This window comes from Rhinolophus hipposideros, assembly GCF_964194185.1.
Source record: "Rhinolophus hipposideros genome assembly, chromosome: 10".
NCBI classification, from domain to species: Eukaryota; Metazoa; Chordata; class Mammalia; order Chiroptera; family Rhinolophidae; genus Rhinolophus; species Rhinolophus hipposideros.
Window position 1 is genome coordinate 11,265,341 of NC_138056.1, and position 20,928 is coordinate 11,286,268.

At 55.7% G+C, this 20,928-nt stretch overlaps 1 protein-coding gene across 1 annotated transcript; it reads right to left on the reverse strand.

The window, feature by feature from the left end:
• Positions 1-3,307: 3,307 nt before the first annotated feature.
• Positions 3,308-18,486, reverse strand: RTN4RL2 (reticulon 4 receptor like 2). The gene is made up of 3 exons (XM_081064640.1): positions 18,073-18,486; positions 11,886-12,367; positions 3,308-4,665 (listed from the first exon to the last, which is right to left on the reverse strand). Exons 1-3 carry the CDS (start codon positions 18,101-18,103, stop codon positions 3,916-3,918), a joined length of 1,263 nt encoding a protein of 420 aa, XP_080920766.1. The 5' UTR covers positions 18,104-18,486; the 3' UTR covers positions 3,308-3,915.
• Between the last annotated feature and the right edge of the window lie 2,442 nt (positions 18,487-20,928).

The window sequence follows — 20,928 nt, forward strand, 5'->3', positions numbered from 1 at the left end:
ACCCAAGTCCCCACCTCCAAAAGAAAGAGGCAGAGGCACCTCTGGGGTTGGAAGAAAACAGAAGGAGGGAGGCAGGACTTGTGGAAAGATAATAACCACAATCATGTAGGTCACCTTTCCATGGGCTATGCACTTACTTTCTACAACAACTCAATTTAGATAGGCTATTGCCTCCAGGTTACAAATGAAAAAAAAGAAAGTAAACGGAAACACATGTTCAGAGAGGTTAAGGAGCTTGCTCAATGTCACACAGTAAGTGGGAGAATAACACAGTCATTCATCCTTCTGTTTCCCCACAATCATTTCTCCTGAGGCCTCTAGATAGCTGTTCCAGGCCTGCCCTCCCTGCCTTACTCCCAGGGGCAATGGGAATGGGGAAGGGCATCATGTACAGAGATGAAAAGAGATGCTCAGGTTTCGGAACATCTGACAGGTCTGGCTGGAATCATTAAAAATTCATGTAGAAACTTGACCCCAACTGGACCTTGGGCCTGCCACCTGGACTGTCCCTGGCTTTGTGGCCTCTCATAGCCTGGTGGGTGAATTTCCTTTCAGCAGTGTCCTGGAAGCCCCAAGTCTTTGTATTTCATAGGCGAGGGGTTCTCTCATGGATTAGGGAGCTCCCCCCACTCCTAGTGTAAGAACCTTGGAGGCTTAAAGGTTTATAATCCATGTCACCTAGTGTCCTTCTATTCCTGTCCCCATGTAGTTGCTCACTCTCAATTTAGGATAACTGAAGCCTGGCTGTGATTCCCAAGATGGCCAGTGGGGGGCAGCCATCTGCTTGGAGGCAGCCCCTTTGAGCCTCTCCTTGCAGCTTTGACAAACAGTAAAAGAATCCCTCCCCCCGCAAAAAAAAGAATCCCCATTGACAAGGTCACAGAGATGCAGTTTTGGCCTTGGGAGAGGGCTCTGGAGTCTGTTATCTGAGGAGAGGGGGAGAGGTTCCTAATTTGGGGGCAATTGAGAAACTTTAGGGAGAGTTCAAGGTAAGTTATAGGTTTCAAATGCATAATAATGGATGACCAGCATAATACTATCATTGTAGGGGGAGTTGAGGATTGAGATGAGGCTATGAGAGAAAAAGCTAGAAAGGCCATTGGTACCAGACTCTGAAGGATCTTTGATGTTTTGCTTACAGAGGTGTTTTATCTTCAACCTGTAGGCAATAGGGAGCCATGTAGGTTCCTGAGTAACATAATGACATAATGCAAATTTTGGTCAGCCTGAATCTGGCTGTCATGAACAGGCTGGGTGGGAGGGAGAGAGATTAAACGCAGGAAAACCAGAGAGGAGGTTATTGCTATTTTCTTCTATGTTCTAGGCATGAGGTAATGAGGAGATGGAGCAGGTTAGGTGACTGGGGGAATGGAAAGGAATAGATTGGGGCTGGGAGGGGGGATGGGGCATGTGAGTAGATATAGGAGATTAGAGAAGGGAGGAGTTAACTACATTTAGGTTGGGTGTCAGGCAGACAAGAGAATGCAAAATGTGGGTACATCCACAGAATGCCGGAGGTGAATGGGTTTTGTTTTTTTCAGGGATGGGCAGTCTTGGACATGTCCCTTCTCCTCTTTGGGCCTTGGTTTCCCCAGAACATTGATGGGGGTTGGACTGGATGGCCTTGAAAGCCCCTCTAATTTCAGAGTGTGTGGCTCAAGGTTGTGAATCTGGGGGCTTTGGAGAGGCTGGGGGATCTGTATGTAAGATGTCTGGGGGTGGTCTCTGTATGGGATCCTGTTTGTGGGACCTGTGGGTGTTGGTGTGCCTGCACGTGCTCTGTAGCCCCGCTTTGTGGGAATATGTGTGAGAGAGCGTGCAAGCTTGGGTGTGCACGTGATGGGCATCAGTGGGTCTCTCTGGGCTGGTGGGGGTGGGGGGGTGGGAAGCAGCATCGCTGTAGGCTTCTTCCTAAGGCTCACACACTCCTCTTGCTTTCACTGTTCTGAAATAGCATCTAGACCGAAGGCCCATGAATATTTCACAACGATAATTCTGTGACCTGGACAGCCTGCTGCTGATTTACCAGCATCCTCCCTCCCCCTGCCCAGACTGCAGCAGCCCCTCCTCCATCAGAGCTCTTGTCTGGCTGACCCCCTAGTCCACCCACTAGCCTTCTCAAGGGCAGCCTAACATAGGTCCCTGTGAGACCCCAGCCTCAGAGCTCCCTGGTTCCTGACTAGTTGCTTTCACGATCCCCTATTCGCCCCATACCTTTATCCAAAGTCCACCTGCCTTAGGCCTTAGATGTTGATGCCTTCCCATTTCTGCTTCCTCTTCTCACCATCCTTCTGACTCGCCTGGCCTGAGTCACAGAATCTCAGCATCCCTCCTCCATGAGCCCTGGAATCCATGTCCTCTCTCTTTCCATTCCCATCTCCCAAGTTAGATTCTTAACCCTAAATATAAACCATGAAACTTCTCCCCAGTTGCTTCTGTCTGATGAGACTCACCCGTAACCTCCATCCCAGGTCCTTCTTAGCCCAAGCTCTTCCCTTTCCCCAGCCTCTCCTCCAGACACTGGAAAGATGGAGCTTTTGATCATGCCTCGAGCCAGCAAGGCACCCCAACTTGGGATTCTTGTTGCCCTGGACACCCTCGCTCCTTGGTCTCTCCTCTCACCTTCCTAGAGAACTGCTTCTCTGATCTGGTCCATTCCTGGTGCCTCCTATTCCACGGGAGACAAGGGAAAGAGATCATTTGTCTACAGGGTTGCTATGTACAGCTGTGCAGGCTGGACCCTGCACTAGGGCACTCAGCAGAGGGGCCCACTGTGAGCTGAAATCCAACCTTAGGTTCTGCTTGTTGAGGTATTTGCTCTGGTGTCCGGCTGATTCCCTGAGGATGAGGTTCCTTTATCAGATTTGCCCAAAGCCATGTCTGGACTGGTTGTGACCATGGATGGCTATGTGACTCCTCCTTGCAGGAGAACATGGGATCTGCTCTGCTTTCCTGAAGGGTCAGGGCCTGGGAGGAAGCCATCAGCCAGACTGAAGACCTTCCCCAGGCTTAGCTCCTCAAGCATCGGACAACTCAGGGCTGGCTTCTCCTCCTAGACCCATGAGGAGCTGAGGTGCTGTCAGCACCCATCTTAGCTGTCAGGTTTCACTCCGCCTGCCTGGGACTCCTGGGTCACACCCCTCTTCCCCAGGCTGCAGCTTCTGGTCATGGGGGGAGCAGCAAGAAGTGCTTTGCTGGCAGAGACTGGCCTCTCCTTTTCTCTAACCCTTCTGGCTCTAAAATCCTGATAGTTCTAAGCCCTCCTCCCACTTTTGAGGTCCTGAGTCAACAATTCTTGCAGAAGAAGTTAAAATAATAGAATTTTTAATAAATTTTTTTCCCAAACAATGTCTGTTGATCTTCACCACACAGGGGCCTCGTGGAGAGAAAAGTTCTCTTCAGGCACCCGAGAAAGTGTCCAGGGTAGACTTAGGAGAAAAGTATTCCTCCAGTGTCGGGAGGTTGAGGGGGGCTAGGAGAAGCAGGGGCCTAGGGGCAGCCTGGCCCGGCTGCGCATCCATCCACAGGGCTCCTGGGTGGGGCTCCCTTCCCGAAGTTTCCGAAGGCTCTGCTGGTGGAAGATGTTTTGCAGACAAGAGTTCCTCTCGAGTCCGCTGTGGGCACTGGGAGAAGGGGGTCAGCAGCTGTCTGGGGTGCCCCACCCCAGCCTTGGGATGGGAACGAATTAATGGCCAGAGTTGGGGAGAATCGGGCTGAGCCACCAGACACGCCCTCTTGGAGCCGCCTTAAGCCAGCAGCTCGGGTGGCAGGAAGAGGTGGCCTGGTCCCAGGGCAGAGAGGAGCCGGAGAGGAAAGGAAGGCAGCAAGGCCAGGGGCGGGGATTGGGCCCGGCCGCAGCTGGGGGCTGGGGCTGGGGCGGGAGGCCACGTGGCCCGTGCAGTCTCAGCACCGCAGTCAGAGGTGGTGGGGCGCCAGGAGCAGGAGGCAAAGCAGGGCGGTGGGGAGCCCGGCCGACAGCGCCGGGCCGCGGGAGTCCGGGGGCGCCTGGCAGGCGGCGCCGGGGCACGTCTGCTCCCCTCGCCGGTCCTCGCCCTCGTAGCCCCCCCAGTAGTCGTCCTCAGTGGGCGCGTCCCCGCCCTGGCGCCCCCGCGGGTCTTCGGCGGGCAGGTCTCGGTAGAGGGTGGAGGGGTCGGCGGGGGGTGCCCCGGCCTCGGCCACCCCGTACAGGTGGTTGGAGGAGCTGTTGCCGCGGGCGCGGCTGCCGGGCCGCGTGGGCGCCGCGGGCGGGCAGGTCTGGAAGTCGGCCTCCCGGAGCGCGCGCAGGTCCCGGCCCTGGCGCTCCGGGGGCGTGGCGCAGGTCACGTCGGAGCTGGACACGCGCGCGCGCTGGAACCACGCCCAGAGCGGCCGCGCGCGGCAGTCGCACGCCCAGGGGTTGGCGTTGAGCCGCAGGAACTCGAGCGCCGGCAGGTCGGCCAGCGCCTCCCCAGGCAGCGAGGCCAGGCTGTTGTTGAACAGGTAGAGGATGGTGAGACGGCTGAGGCCGCGGAAGGCCGCGCGGTGCACGCCCTGCAGCCGGTTCCCGTGCAGCAGCAGCCGGTCCAGGCCGCCCAGGCCGCGGAACACGTGCTCCGTCAGCAGCCGCAGGCGGTTCCCGTGCAGGAAGAGGTGGCTCAGGTTGGCCAGGTCCGCGAACAGGTCATCCTGGGGGGGGCGGGGAGAAGTATGGGGAGAGAAGAAGACGGTGGTCGTGAGACAGGTGGGGATTTCTCCCCTAGGGCCGGGAGCTGGCGAAGGAAGCAGAGCATTGAGGGAGAGTAGAAAGTATTTGACCTTTCCTTTTCCGAGTCCTGGGTTTGAATCCTGCCTGGAACCTAGTTAGAAGTTACTGTGGGAAAAGCAGTATAACTGAAGTCAGTGGGTCTTCAACTTTAGGGTGCATCAGAACCCCCTGCACATCCCTGAGTGCTGCTAGCAGTTTGTGTGCAGCAAGTGAGGCCTGAGCAGCTGTGTGTGTTTACAGGATCCCAGGTGATGCTCACTGCTGTTCAAAGCACCGCACTTGGAGGAGGAGAAGTTTGGTTAAGCATGCACACTGGGGAGCCTGCCTTCCTCATTTCAAATCCTGATCTGTCATTAACTGGCTGTGCCACCTTGAATATCCTGTGACTCAGTTTGTTCATCTGTAAAATGTGGAGATGCAGTGAAGCAACATGTATGAAGGCCTTAGAACAGGTTGCCGTGGGGAAGGCATTCTACGTGTTGGCCATTAATCTCACTAAGCCTGTTGCCTCATCTATAAAATGGGGGTGAGCAGACCTCCTCAGGGGTTTGTCCTGAGGATTAAAGAAGATGATCCTCATACAGAACAGATGGTGAAATGTTGGGCACAGTGCCTGGCACACCGGGAGTCGGGCCAGGGATGAAGCCCACGGGCTCAGGGGTCACGGCCCTGGTGCCAGTCCACCTTGCCCTCTTCCCAGTTGTGTCACTTCTGACAAGTCATTGAGCCTCCTAGAGCCTCAATTTCCTCTGTCTGTGTAACTCAGAGAAACCCCCCCTCACCCCCCCACAAGCTGGCTGAGGGAGGGTTAGATGAGATCATGCTGTAAGAATACAGTACCTGGTGGGCACATAGGTCACCATCACGAAATGGTGATTATGACAATAGGGACTCAGCTAGATAACCGACATCCCTTTTGTTCTGACAGAGGGACAGAGGAGCTCCCAGAGGTCCAAAAGTTCTGCTCCTAAGCTGGGATATTAAGGGGACCACGCGTCAGCTCCACCACCCCCTCCCCCCAGAAGCAGCTGGGGGTGGGGTGGGGGGAGGGATGGAAGCCTGCTGCCAGATTTCCTGCATCACTGTCCCCTTTAGAGGGGCTGTCCCACTTGTCTGGGCCTGGGGAGTCCCCAAATCAGGCAGTGTTAATGCTGGAAGGACCCTGGACTGTGTGGTTAAGAATGATGGGGGTGTGGGTGGGAGGGGGCAGGGGCAGGACCAGCATTTTAACCAGCTCACCAAAGTATTGGTGATGATCAGCTAGAGGGGAGTGAGTGCTCTGGGTCCACCAGCCCAGTCCACTTTTTACAGAGGAGTGCACTGAGACCAAGAGAGACGGAGGGCTTGGCAGAGAGGGCACCAGAGCCCCAGGACTGAGGTCCTCACGCAGTGATACAGGACATCATGGTGGTCAGTAGGCCCAGGAAGTCTGGTTCTCAGGGACGTAAGCATCCTCTATACTCAAGCCCGCTCACCCTGGGGTCCTGTTTCCTGGTCTTGGCTCTCCACCTTCCCTGTGGGGACATGATCCCCCCAGCCGACCCAGGAGCCTGGTCACAGGCCCTCAGGTGGGGGGAGGGCCTTGACTCCCAGCCCACACCCACAGCCTCCACCTTCCTGTGCTCCTGCGTGTTTTCGCCCCCTCCCATCTGGCTTCCGCCCTCTCCGCTACAGGAACTGAGCCTGCCAAGAACCCTTCTCTTGGCCACATTGAGATCCGTCCCCCTCAACCTTCTCGGGCTGCCTCTGACACCAGCATTCTTGGCCCCCTGTGCCACCCCCCACTCATGCCCACGCCCGGTCTCTGCCGGGCTTCCTACACCTCTGTGGCCTTTGCCTGGCCCAACTTGGCTTGGTGCCCTTGTCCTTCTCTTTCTGGGCCACCCAGGGAGTGGGCTCTGAGTCCCTTCCTAGTTGGTGTTTGTCTTTTTTATGAAGTATCAGTAAGAGTAGGACACACCCAGAGACCCCGTGGTCAGGGGATCAAATGGGGTGGGTGAGTAGAGGGGAAGCACAGATAATGGCACCTTGGGACTTGGGGAGGTTAGAAAGGGAAGACCAAAGATGCAGAGCCCCTAGGGAAGTCAGGCTCATTGGCCCACACCCCCAATTTTGGGGCTACAGAATTTCTTGATTCCAACCTCCCGTCCTTCCCTTTTTTCCCTCTGCAACAGTCCTGCTCCTTTCCTCTCTGAGCCTCAGCCCCGGGGTCCATTCCCCCTCCCTGCATCCAAGCTGTTGCCAGATCCTGTTGCCACTTCCTCGGCTGCAGCTCTCAAATCCTCCTTCCTCCTCTCTCCACTGTTAAAACTGTTCTCTGTGCATTAATAAGCTCTTGACTTTCACAGCCCTGGCCCTCCCCCACCACCCGCCCCATCATCCCCTCCCTCTGGGCTGAGCACGGCTGCTAAAGTCATCTTCCATTTCCAAAACCACATTTCCCTCACCTCCCCCAGCCAGTTCACAGCTCTCTGCATCCATATGGAATCTCAAGGCAGCCTCCCTGCCCCCTTTCCCCGGACAGCATCCTGTTCTTAACCTTGCCTCTTTCCCACCTCCCAAGCTAGTTTTTTTGGCACTAGCTGCTGGACTGTGTGACTGTGGGCAGCTCCAGGCACCTCTCTGAGTCTGTTTTTTATCTGTGAAACAAGGGACTTGAGATAGTTCATCATTATGATCCATTCTCATCTGATATTTATGAGTGAGTGAGTCCTGGAATGTACCTCATTCATTCAACAAAGCTGTATTGAGTGTCTAGGTTGTGCCGGGCACCCCCACTCACAGGGCTCCCCAGTCTATGCCAGGTGCCATCGTCATGGTTCATGTCAGCATTGGCAAGCAGTTGAATCTCTGAGCTTTCACCACAGGCCAAGCTCTGTGCTACACATGTCCCACGTAGTAACCTGATCGTCACAACCTTATGAAGCAGATAATGTTACCCCCACTATCAGAGATTAGGATTGGGAGGTTCAGAGAAGGCAAGCGACTGCCTAGGGTTAAACAGCTAATAGGTGGTGAAATGCGGATATGAACTCTGGAGACAGCGCTCTTAACAGCTGCACTTAAGTCAGACAGACCTGGGCCAACTCTAAGCTGTGCCCCTTACTAATTGGGTGACCTTGGACTAGTGCCTTAACTTCACTGCGATTCAGTGTCCTCAGCCGTTAAATGGGGAAAATGATGCTTACTCTGAACCAGACATCGTGCGGAACCCTTTCCATCCCTCTTAATCTTCATAACAAACCCCCAAGATACAGGTCATTTCCCCCATTTTACGGATGGGTCCATTGAGGCTTAAAGTGGTTAAGTAACTTGCCCAAGGCCACAGAGCAAATCGGAGGTGGGACTGGCATTCAAACTCAGATCTGCCTGAGTATAAAGACTGCTCTTATACACCATGCAGGCTGCTGTGAGGGTTAAAAGGGAGAACGGGTGACTCTAGGTTCCACTCAAGTAGGAAATTCGCTCCAGGACAGCAGAGACACTGTTTTTGTTCACTCCTGAGTCCCTGGCACCCAGAACACTGCCTGGCATGTAGTAAGTTGTCAACAAATGTCTGCTGATGCAGGAACCCACCTGGCCCAGTGCCTGGCACACAGAAGACAGTCTGTGAGAACCTCCACCCCACCCCATTTCCATTTCCACCCTCCTCATCCTGCAAAGCTGTGGTCCTCTAGCCTCCTCCGAAACACCCCTTTCAGGGCAGGCCCAGTTCTACAGCGGGCCACACCTGCTTCTGTGGATCTCACCCCAGCCCACATGTCTTTTTCACCTGCCTGTGGCACCTCCCAGCCTAGTTCCTGCAGGTAGTTCACAGGCAGAGGCTGTGTCTTTCTTTTCTAAGAAGGGCCAGGTGAGAAGATGCTTCCTTCCCATGGTGCCCTGTACCATTCATGCTAGGGGTGTGCAGAACAAACACTTCCCATTTCAGGAAACCCCAACGTCCACTCGAGGACCCCTTTGCCCAGGACTTGCCTATCCCCAGGCCCTGGCCTGAGAGTCAATGGACAATCAAGTCATAATGACATGACTTATTCAGCACTGCACTATGTGCTTTATATACACAAACTCACTCTTTACTGCCATTCTTTGTGGAAGGTAGTTTTACTATTCCCATTTTAAAGAGGAGGAAACTGAGGTTTAGAGAGGAGAGGCAATGTGCTTAAAGTTAAATAAGTCAACAAATAGCAGAGCAGGGCTTCAAGCTCGGGCCCTCTTAGCTCAGATTTCTCATTCTGAACAACTAAGAGTGATAAGGAGGCCAGGGTCTCAGTGGTCGTACTATTGGTAGTAATAACAGTGACCATAGCGCCCATACAGCGAGGGTGGCCCTGTGCCAAATCTGGGTCCTCACAAAACTTCTTAGTAAGTATCATTATTAAGTAGTATCAGGATTGCCATTTTATAGATGAGGCAATGGCGATTGAAAGAGGTTTGGTAAGTTGGCCAAAGTCGTCATAAGAGCCAGGATGTGAACCTATGTCTGGTAGACTCCAAAATGAGCCCACGCTGCTGTATTTGTGTGGACCATCCCCCTCCACCCAGACAGACTCTGGAGGAGAGCGATGCACACGGCCTGAAAGGTCCTCAGCCCACGCCGGCTCACTCCACCCAGCTCTTCCTGGTTGTGTGGCCCCAGGCACTTCATTCCGTGTTCCTACTGCCTCTAACTGTCCCTGTTGCCAGGCTGTTGTGAGGTTCAACGTGATGGTGAGAACACGTGAGCCCCAGTTACATGCACAATTGTTTAAGAGACTTCATGTGTAGAGGCCTTACTTATATCTATCTACAAAGTCTTGGGACCCTCAGCCTCATCTTCCTCATCTGTGAGGAGGTGCAAATATCTCCCGACGGGGCTGTAGAAATGAGATGAGGTGACTGAGCGTGCTTCTGAAACCATGAGGTGCTACGTACATTTAGGAAGGAAAGAAAAGGGAGGGAGTGTTCTGGTACCCACCCATAGCCTCAGTATCATCCTTGAAGTTGATCCAAATCTCCAGGATGAGATTCGAGATGGGCCATTTCACCGAGACCATTGTTAAATAAGGCTTGTTTCTCTTTTTAAAATAGTATTTTAACAAGCATTTATATAGTCCTTGTCATATGCCAAACACTATTCTAAGTGCTTTACAAATTATACACTTGTGAAATCCCTTGGAGGCAGGTGCTGGTGCTACCCCCATTTTACAGACAGAAAAACTGAGGCTCAGGGGGATCAAAAAATGTCACACATTTGTAAATAGCAGAGTTGATACCTGTAAAGTCCTTAGCACAGCGCCCAACATATAGTGTACCTGCTGAGTGGTTGTGCTACTATTATCATTATTGATGCAATCATAACCACGACATATTTTTGAAACATACTATGTGCAGTAGCCCTCCCTTATCCACGGTTTTGCTTTCCATGGTTTCAGTAACCCGCGGTTAACCACAGTCTGAAAATGTTAAATGGAAAAATTCCAGAAATAATTCGTAAGTTTTAAATTCCATGCTGTTCTGAGTAGCATGATGAAATCTTGTACCATCCCGCCCAGACAGAGTGCGCAGCGACTCCATGCTTCAACCGTCCATGCTTCACACTCTCCATGCTGCATAGTCTCCCCTTCCATTAGTCACTTAATAGCCACGTCGGTTATCAGATCAACTGCCATCGTGCAAGTCACCCTCATTTTGCTTAATACTGGCCCCAAAGTCTTCACATCACTTTTATGACAGTATGTTGTTAGAATTGTTCTATTTTATTATTAGTTATTGTTACTCTCTTACTGTGCCTAATTTATAAATTAAACTTTATTATAGGTGTGTATGCATAGGGAAAACATAGTACACACAGGGTTTCATACTATCTGTGATTTCAAGCCTCCACTGGGAGTCGTGGAATGTGCCCCGGTGGATGCGGGAGAACTGCTGTATTTTACTTCCTGTTTCTCCCGTTAGCGGGCTATCTCTGTGCAGGCCGAGAGCTGCCTGTTGTGTTAACTGCTGTATTCTCAGCACCTAGCCCATAGTGGGTGCACAACGCGTGTTTGTTAAATTATTATTGCTATCGTTATTATCGCTATCAGCATCGACTCTGACCTGATTTTCAAATCAGCACATTGGTGACCAGCTAGGCACCCACCTGAGTGGGAGGAGGAAGTGCTTTCCAGGTCTCCGTGGGGAGACGGGAGAATTTGGATATCCTGGCCTCCTTCCAGCCAGAGGCTGTGGAGGCCAGGGAGGGTTTTCTCCCAGACTGGTTTGGAGGGTGTGTTATTGCTTCCTGGGGAAATAGAATGGGAGGATTTGACTGTCAAACAGTCAGCTTAACAACAACAATAAACAACATTTAGATCAATAATAATAACAATAAATAGCAATTACTGTTATTCCTTCCATTTTCAGAGCATCCCTCTTCTAGCTATTTAACAGCTATTTACCCTTTCCCCCCCACCCCATTTCTTCCCTTTCGCTGAGACAACAACAGGTTTGGGGACTGGAAATCTAGAAAGGGTAGGGTTTCCCCTTGTCCCATTATCCAGTGAGTTGGAGAGACTCGGAGCCATCTGTGGGACCCCAGCTGCAGTGGCTCTGCCCTCTTGCCCCACCTTTCCCTGAAGTGGGAGGGCATGGGGGTGGGTGAGAAAAGCCAGGGTGCCAGGGGAAAGGCAGAGCCCCCTGAAGGCAAACAAGGGGGAAAGGAGAAGATCACAGAAAGAAACACTTACGTACACCCAGAAAGACATGGGTGTGTGTGAGGAGTGGGTGTGTGAAGGGAGACAGACAGAAGAGGCAGAAGACATGGGGGAGGCAAGTTAGTGAGAGAGGGACAGAAAGGGACAGACAGACAGACAGACAGGGGCAGAAGGGGGAACATAGGGGTTGGGGAATGAGAGAGAGAGAGGCAGCGAGGGAACCCAACAGGCATAAACAGACCGACTGACACGGGAAGATAGAAGAGACAAAATAAAGAAGCACCCTCGGGAGAAAGTGAGAGGGACACTCCTAGAACAAGGACAGAGAAATGGAGAGAGATGCCGAGAGGCTGAGGGAGGAAGGGTGGCCTGGGGAGAGAGGAGGGACCCACACGGGGACAGAGGAGCGGAGAGGAAAGCCGCAGAGGACCCTGTGTGCGTGCGCGCGCGCCGGGTGGGCGGCTCACCTGTAGGTGGAGCAGGCTGTTCTCCTGGAGGTAGAGGTACTGCAGGCTGACCAGGCCGCGGAAGATGTTGCCGGGCAGGCTGCTCAGCTGGCAGCGGTACAGATGCAGCGACTGCAGCCGCTCCAGGCCCTGGAAGGTGTCGGGCTCCAGAGAGCGCAGGTGCCGGTTGTCCCCGAGGTCCAGCTCCTCCAGGGCCTGCAGGTGGCGGAAGGTGCCCGGGTAGATGGTGGAGAGGTTGTTGGAGAAGAGCCACAGGGTGAGCAGGTTGGGTCCGAAGGTGCCCGGCCGCAGCGTGCGGATGAGGTTGTTCTGAAGGAAGAGTCGCTGGGTGCTGGGCGGCAGGGACAGCGGCACGGAGGAGAAGTTGTTGGCCTGGCAGCTCACGGTGGGCGGGGACGAGTAGCAGGTACAGAGCATGGGGCAGCTGGGGGCTGCTGGGGGCAGGGCCAGGAGCATCAGCAGGAGGCAGGCGGAGGCGGGACCTGCAGGGAGAGGGGGGGAGCTTTTCTGGGCGGGCTGCAAGGGCAGGAGTGCCAGCCAGGGGCCTGCCCACCCTCCCCTGACGGCCAGGAGCCTGAAGCTCCGAGGAAGAGGGATTCTGTGAAGCACCTCAGAGTCGCAAGAGGCCCTGGCCACCTCCACTTTTGGAGGCTCTTTTTGAGGTAGACTGAAAATAGAGAAATGCCAAGAGGACACTGTAGAAAGCACTGGTATGCTGTAAGTTGTTTCAGGAGTGGTCTCCTTTTTATTCCTGTTTTCACTCTGGTAGGTTTGACCATGTTAATTGTCAGGCTTCTCAACCTCGGTATTGAGAGTTGGGCGGATCCTTCTTTGTTGTGGGGGACAGACCTAAAGGATGTCCTATTTAGGGTGTTTAACAGCATCTAGCATCCCACTAGATGCCAGTAACACCTTCCCCTGGTTATGACAACCAAAATGTCTCCAGACATTGCCAAATGTCCCAGGGGAGCAAAATCGCCCCCGTTTAAGAACAGCCAGAACAAAATTGAGACCCTTTGTGAATCCAAGCCCCATGCTGGTGGCCCTGGGGTCCCACCTTGCTGAGCCTACTGGTGACCACATCCCCCCACCCCCCAAGCCACACACACCTTCCTGCAGCTTTCACCTTCAGAGAACCTGAGTGTCTCTATGCAGGAGCGGCATTAGAGACAAGGGGGCAGTGGGTCTCTAACTGGGGCCACCAGCCACCTGCAACAGAATCAGCTGGGGGTCCCGGAAAGAATGCAGCTTCCTCAGCCCTGCCTGTGCAGAATCAGAATTCCTGGGCAAGAACCAGGGAATCTGCATTCCACACCCCAGGCTCTTCTCATTCAATGTCACTTAGAAATTCTTTTTTTTTTCCAAGGTAACTCTTGAAAGTTGGATGTGGTCCACTCTTCTTATGATGCAGTTGGAGAAGCAAGTCCAGGGAGGCCCAAGGGCCAGGGGGCTAGAGAGGTGTGTCTAGGCTCCTGTATTTCTGTACTGGGGGTGTGTATGTCATCCATCCCTGCCCCTGGCCTTCTGGCCCTTACTGCAGCTGATAAAGGTCTGGGCCAGAACTACCTTTGACCTGTACCCTTTATCATGACTTCCAGATGACTCCTGGGAGTTTCTTCTGGCAGGTTTGCCTGGGGAGAAGAGGAGCCTGCACCCCAGAAGCTAAGCAGTCATCCACTGAGCGTCTTCTGCCCCAAGCAGTGTGCTATGCCTATGAAAGCAGAGGGGAGGGAGACTGGGGCTGTGGACCCAAGGACCTCAGTTCTGGGGCTCCCTGGGGTTCAGAGACCTGGGGGAAGACTGAGGGACCCATGACTGTGCATGGTACCCGGTGCCCCATAAGTGCTGAGTGTGAATGCCTGTGTCTGAGCCCAGTGCTCACTACGTGAAGAGCTGCTGAGGCCAGGGTGTGCACGTGGCACCCACAGATCCCAACTGTGACCTAGACATGGGTGCCCTGGTGTGCCTCCTCCCGTGGGGGTACACAAAGGTGAGAGTAGGGGACCCCGTGCTCCATGTGTGTGCTACGCCCTGCTCCTCGATTTTGGGCCCCACCACAAGCATCACGGGCCTGCACGAGCGTGTGCAGGCTGTCCCCCGCGTGTGTGTGAGTGCCGGCCCCGTGCGTGTGTAGGCTGGGTGTGATGTAATACTCAGTGACACAGCGGCTGCTGTTCCATTCGTTCACACCACCTCCGCGTTTCTCGGCCCTTCTCACCCCTCCCCCGTGCGGCGTTTCACGATTACTTTCTCCTCCTGAGTTTTTCAGAACCACGTGGGGTGGAGGAGCATGTCTCTCACCCCTTATCTGAACCTGGCAGGGGTGGGGTGTTGAAACAGATAGGGAACCCTGGGTGGGTTTCAGCAGGGCTGATGTTTGGGGCTTAGAACAGATTTCAGAGCCGGAAAGGTCCTCCAGGTTCATCTGGTTCAAGCTCTTGTTCTACTGAGGTCACAACTGGGGCTCAGAGAGGGCAAGTGACTTGCCCAAGGTCACACAGCAAAGTGGTTAAGAGGGCAAGGACTAGAAAGGACTCTCCTGATGCCCAGCCAGGGCACTTCCCTTTCTGGCAGAGTCACCCTCTGAGCTCGCTTCCCCAAGGATTTGGCACCAGAGAGAGCCAAATCCTTCTTTGATCCCTTAATCCCACCCCTTATCCACAAGCTCACAAGAGTGTGAGCGCTGAAGGCTGCCAGCTCTGGGGAAGACTGGAGCTCTTCCCCCAGCCTCTAGGGCTGACTGGTACCCCAGGAGAGACAGAGGGAAGGATGTGCAATCCCAGAGTGCTCCAGAGTTAGGGACCACTCCCCTGGCACCAGGGTCTCTTCTAGCCTGGAGGCTGAGTTTGGCAGGAGCCAGCATCTCCTACCCACAGCTCCCTGGCCCCTTATTTGCCCATATTAGGGGGTCTCCTCTCTTCTTTCCTCACACCCTCTCCTGCTTTCACCATATCCCCCATCATGGCCCACCTCCTCAAGCCCGAGATGGTGTTCCCTGCAGGCTCTTTGAGGAGGGGCCCCCAAGCACTGGCCCCTCCATGACAGCTGCTGCGTAACAGTGACTTTGTTGCCATTTCTGGCCCTCACTGCCGTTTAAAGCAGCTGTAACCCAAGGAGCCTCATCCATAATTCAGGCTGCGGCTCTCACTGGAGGAAAGGAGGAGGGGCAGGTGGGGGGCTCTGGGTTTCTCTGCCCCAAGGCCTGGATGGAGTGCTCCTGGGCTGAGGCAGCAGGGGCTGGTGAGCTGTGCCTTTCTCTCCCTCCTCCGCCCTCCTTCCCTGCCCAGTCTGTGCCCTTTTCCTTCTCACCACGGTCTCCTTCTTACCCCCTCCTTTTCAGGGCTCTTCATCATCACTCCTTCCCTTCAGTCCTGTGTCCTCCCTCTCTCTTCAGGACCACGGTTCCACTCCCCCCACCCTTTGTGAATCTGCAGCAGACTGAGGCAAGATGAACAGGGTATCAGAACTAGAAGAGGGGTACCTCATTGGCCATCTGAGCAAACCCCTTATTTCCCAGGTAACACCACTGAGGGCTGGAAAGGGGAAAGGTCAGTTTCTGAGTGAGCAGCCCAGGTCTCCTGACACAAATCTGACAGTCTGCCTTCAATACTTTTCTCAAAGCCTTCATGTCATCTCCCCACTCCTATATGGGCCAAAGAAAGCCCTTTCTAACAGCTTCCCCACCTCTCCGCTCACCCCATCCCCTCTCTTTCCTCTTCTTTTTTTTTCTAAAGATAGCAGGTAATGGCTAGAGTTGCAGGGGAGAATACAGCAGAGATGGGCAGAAACCATCTGTTATTATGCACCTACTGTGTGCCAGGCACTGTATTTGTACATGTCTTTATGCATAGAATACAACATAACAGAAACCCTATAAGATGAATATCATGGCCCCTAGTTTGCAGATGAGGGTTGGGAGCCTCAGAAACAGGAAATGAATTGCCTCAGGTTATGCAGTAGTACAGGTAGAACCCAGAATGGACAAGCGTGTGTCGGAAGGGACTCCCTGGCCTTCTTTGGGAGACCTCATATCATCCACAGAAACCACCCCTAAATGCGAGAGACGTTGCCCTCTAGGTAAAGAGGGAAGAGAAATTGTGCCCAAGTGTACAGCCTTGGGCTAGCCACGACTCTGGGTCTGTTCAGGGTCAAGACAAGGAAGGGATCCAGGCTCTCTGCACTTTCCTCTCCTGGGCCCCAGGTTGGGGCTACTCTTGGTGGGGGTGGGGGCTGTTGGGAGTCAAGGAGAGATGACCAGTGTCCAGGAGATTTGGCCAGAACTGAGCAGGAGAGGGAGTGGAGAGAAGCCAGGACATGGTACCCATCCCGGAAGGCTGAGGTACCCGGAGCCAAAAAGTATCTGTTCACTGAGGGACCATTGTCAAGGACGCTGGGCTATCACTCTGGAGTACCAACGCTCAGAAACAAAGTTCTCATCCCTGGAACCACACTTTGGTTCCGAGGCCCCATGAAAGAAGAAACTTGAAGAAGAGGCAGAAGGGCCCAGGGTAGAGGGCAGGAGCCAGGGTGCGAACCCACAGGGCAGAGTGGGGGGTAAGAGTAGCCCCAGGAAAGGGTGCTCCGTGGACAGGGAGTCAAGGCCTCTGGCTTTGAAGGCCGAGCACAGGGTCCCAGATGAGAAGCAACAGCTCCACACCCAAAAGGCTGGGGAAGGTCTGGGGCCCACCGACAGATGCTGAGGGGGCCGGGGCTGAGGGGGTGGAAGCCAGGAGCAGAATGGAGGTGGTGGCGATGCCAGTGACGCAGGGGCCTGGGGAGGCACTGACGGTGACGGAGCTTTAGACTGCTGCAAACAGCTTCTCACTCTGCCAGAATGTAACACCCCAAAATAAGCAGGTAGTGGCAGGATCCGATGTGGGGCCCAGAGATATAAATGGCAGCATGGAGCCAGCCAGGGTGCCCACCCTCAGAGGCTGCCACCCCACTTGCATGTCTTCCCCTCTTCCCCTCACAGCCATCCCACAAGGCCCTGAGCTCTTTCGCCCCAGGTCTGGCCACCGACCACTCCCTGAGAGAAGGGATGTGACAGGCAGGTGCTTTGGGAATGGAGGGCTTCCCACGTGGAAGTGACTACCAGAAGCCTCTTTGTCTCATCCCCAGGCAGCAAGCCCCCCCCACCAGTCCCTCTCTCCCCTCCCTTTCTCTTTCTCCTCCCCTTTCTATCTTTCCAGCCCCCATCCCCACCCTGATCATTCCCCAGCCCCTCTCCCACCTACGGTTCCGTTCCCAACCCTAGCACTCATCCTGACCCTCTTCCCTTGTTCCTGGCACTCCAGCACTATCCAGCATCCCCTCCCTCCGGTTTCTGATCTTCTCACCCCCCTTGCCTTCCAGGGTCCTAGCCCTCATGCACTTTCCCATTACCCCTAAGCCCAGATTCTGTGTGCTTGTCTCTAGTCTTCATTCCACCCCTCCACTAATCTGGTCTTCCCTCTCCTTTCCTCTTCCTAAGTCCTCACCTGGGTCCCACTTCTCTCCAGCTTTTCCCGTCGAACCTTTCCTCCTCTTCCTCCTCCCCCTCCGTGTCTGCTCTCCTCCCCTAACCACTTTCTCGGTCTTTGTCTGCCCCCTCCTATCCTCTTCCCTCCCACCCCTTTGGCACCCCACCCCCAGTCTCTGTCCCACACCCTTGGCTGTTACCCAATCTGTGGAACTGTCCCCTTTCCCGTGCCCTCCATCTGTGCAATAAGGGGGATTTGGATTTCCCTCTGCGCCCCCTGCTCTCCCAGACAGCCCCCTACCCACATCCCCTGTCCTCCCAGCTGACTGGAAAGTGCTGAGGCACGGGGCACGAGGAGTTGCTGAGTCGGCGCTTCCACAGCCGGCCCGAGTCCTCAGCGTCCCCAGGAGCAGGTGGAGCCCGGACAGCGGACAGCGGAACCTGAGCCTCCCTCCCCCCATTCCGGGCCCGGTCCGCCTGCCCCCTGAGTCCCCCTCGGTCACGAGCTCCCCGCACATGCCGGCAGGCTCCGAGCCGGGTGCACTCTTCCAGCCTGCAGCCTGGGGCGGGGGGGACCCGGGGGGCGGGGCCCCGGAGCCAAGCCTTTCCCCCTCGCCAGGCTATCCCCACACCCCACAGCTGCCCCACCCTCGCCCTCCGGGGGCCGGGGCTCGCGGCTCTCCTCCCCAGGATGCCCTCAGCCCTTCGGAGGACTGGGTTCCCTACCTTGCAGCAGGCTCCTGAGCCCGGGCAGCATCTTGTCTCGACGCTCGGGGGAGGGGGCCGAGGGGGGTGGGCGCTCCCACTCGCTCCCTGAGCCCGCCAGACAGACGGCAGGGACTCCGCGGGGCTCCGGGAGGGCCCGGGGGTCCCCGGGCTGTGAGGCAGGGCCGCGGCGCTCTACCCTGCGCCCCCCGGGCTGCGGGCCTCGGGAGGAGCCATCGGCCCCGACGGGACAGGGCGGGGCGCAATGGGGCGGGGAGGGCTGGAGCTGGCGGTCGACGCCGAGTGCCGGCGCCCCAAGCAGCTCAGGCGGCGCGAGAGTCAGTCAGTCCGTGGGTCCGTGCGCCCCGGCTGCGCGCCGAGGGAGAGTGGGGACAGCGAGGCAGCCCTTCCCAACCACCCCCACTCCTTCCCGCACTCGCTGGCTCCGCCCTCGCTTCCAAGCTCTCCGACTTAACCCCTTCCCGGCCACCAGGAGGCGGGAGCGGCTCTTTAGCCCCCTCCATTCTGGCCCCCACCCCTCCTTGGGGAATCCCGAGGACTGTGTTCTGTCGCCTTTGCGGCGCCAAGCTTCTAGAGAAATCCCTTCCAGAGGGGGTGAAGTAGTGTAAAAGAACGCCGCAGACGTGTCCAGGTCCCCCCTCCCAACTTTCCCGCCAGAGATGGGCTCTCGGGTCACCTCCCCCTTCTCGCAGCGTCCCGGGCGCCAAGGTCGAGGTCGCCAATATTTCTGTCCCCTGGGAGAGCTCCAAGATTCCGCTCTCCTTTCCTTTCCTAGACCTCAAGCGCTGACAGTGTGCGACTGTATAAGAATAGTAGTATATGCAAGAGTGTGTGTGTGTGCAAGATGGAGTGCATAGAAGCGTGCACGCGCGCTCAAGGACGCGTGTGCAGGTGTAACTCTTGAGTGCTTGCACCGTATCTTTTATACACCCGGGGAGGCAGGGAGAAGGGGCACGTGAGTGTGCGAATGGTTGAGGCCGCCGAGTGCCTGCCCGCGTGCGTGTTTGCGCTGGTGGGAAATGTGAGGCTGTGTGAGAGTTTGGTGGAGCCAACCTGGGGATGGGTGGCCAGGGTACTTGGGTCCGGGTATGTGTATGCCCCTTGATTCATTTGCGAGTGGGTGCAAGTTTGGGTAGCATGTGAATGGGCGCGTTTTTATGTGTATGTGTGATGTGTCCTAAAGAGGATATCTCATCTTCCGCGGGGGGATAGAAGACTCAAGGATGGGGAGGGTAGCGATGGCTGCACCTGAGCTGCTTCTATTTCCTTTTTTTTTTAATTAAAAAAACTTTTATTTATTTAAGTTTTTCCAGGTCCCATTGGCTCCAAGTCAAGTAGTTGTTTCCATCTAGTTGTAGAGGGCGAGGGCGAGGGCGCAGCTCATACTGGCCCATGTGGGGATCCACCCGGCCCCCTTGTTGTTAAGAGCTCCGTCCTCTAACGAACTGAGCTAACTGGCGGCCCCCTTCTGCTGCTTTTAAAGAGGAGTGCATTCTGGCCTCATCAGGGACCCTCGCATCCTTCTTAGCGGTCTGGGGGGTTGGGAGGTTGGGATACCAGTAGACCTGTGACCTAACCGTCCTCTGATAAAGGTGGCGATGCGGATCACCCTGGACCCCGTCCAGAGCGTCCGGAGGCTGCCCCGGCGCCGCATAGGCGTGGGGCCCTGGGGGGATCTGCTTCGGGGACCTTGGCCCAGAGGCGCTGGCCGAGCTGTGCTGCGGAAACCGCGCGTACGGCCGGTAAGCCAGGGCCATCTGCGCGCAGCCCGGCCCCGCCCGCGGAAGCGCGGGAGCCGGGGTGGTGGGTCTCCAAAGCTAAAAAAAGGAACCCCTTGCGGCGCCGCCTTTCTCTGGCTCCTCCTCTCTAGTCTGTCCCCGAGTCCGACGCAGCTCCCGGCATACAGTAGGCGCCGTATAAATGCTGGTGAAATTTTCCCATTCATTCTCTGCTCCATCCATAGTCTCATTCTTCCCTCGTTCTCATTCTATTTCTTCCCCCACTCTTATTCATATTTTATGCTCTCCATCTCTGCTCCCTCCCTTCCTCCCTGTCATTTCCTCCCTTTATGCGTCCGTCTCTTTCTGTCACTATCTTCCCTGTCTCTCTCATTGTCTCTCTGTCTCTGTCGCTTCACTTCTGTCCTGTGGCTCCCTGCCTCGCTCTCTCTCCATCCGTGTCTCGTGTCTCTCTCTGCCGTTATCTTCCTTTCTACGCTATTAGCGGGCTCTTGGCCCGCGTGCACCTTGACGCTCGGGCGCCCCCTGGTGGTGCCATCGTCTGCCCTTCCCCGGCTCCCAGGCCCTCTCTGCCCCTAAATTTCCCTTCCTGCCCTTGTCGCGATCGGGTGAGGTAGAAGCGGAACGGGACGTCTCGGGGGCTCCGATTCCCCTCCCATCTCTAGAAGGCAGGAATAGGCCTCTGCGTTTCCCTGGACCCACTCTGCTGAGGGCCCCCGCCTGGAAGGAGGGCCTGGAGGGGGTGGCGGGGAGGGAGTTTTGAGGGTAGCAGGGTGGGATTTGGCGTCCTTCCCCGGAATGAGCCGCGGCACAATCTGTCGCTGGGTTTGTTTGCCGAGCTGCCTCCGGAGCGCAGTGGGGCTGGCTCCCGGGTAGCGAAATATCACAAGATGCGGAGACAGACGCTGAGGGGCGGGTGGGCGGCCGACTGACTCAGGTGTGCTGTCATCAGCTCCCCCGGCCCGCGCTCTTATGAGAGGGGTGGGGAACCCCGAGCCCCCATGCAGGCGGGCACCCGAAGCTAGGAGGGGAGCCCCCATCCCGGGGTGAGCTTCAGGGAAGGGGGTGCCTCTGCCAAGAGTCCTGGGCTTCATGCCTCTTCTTCAGGCCTGGGAGC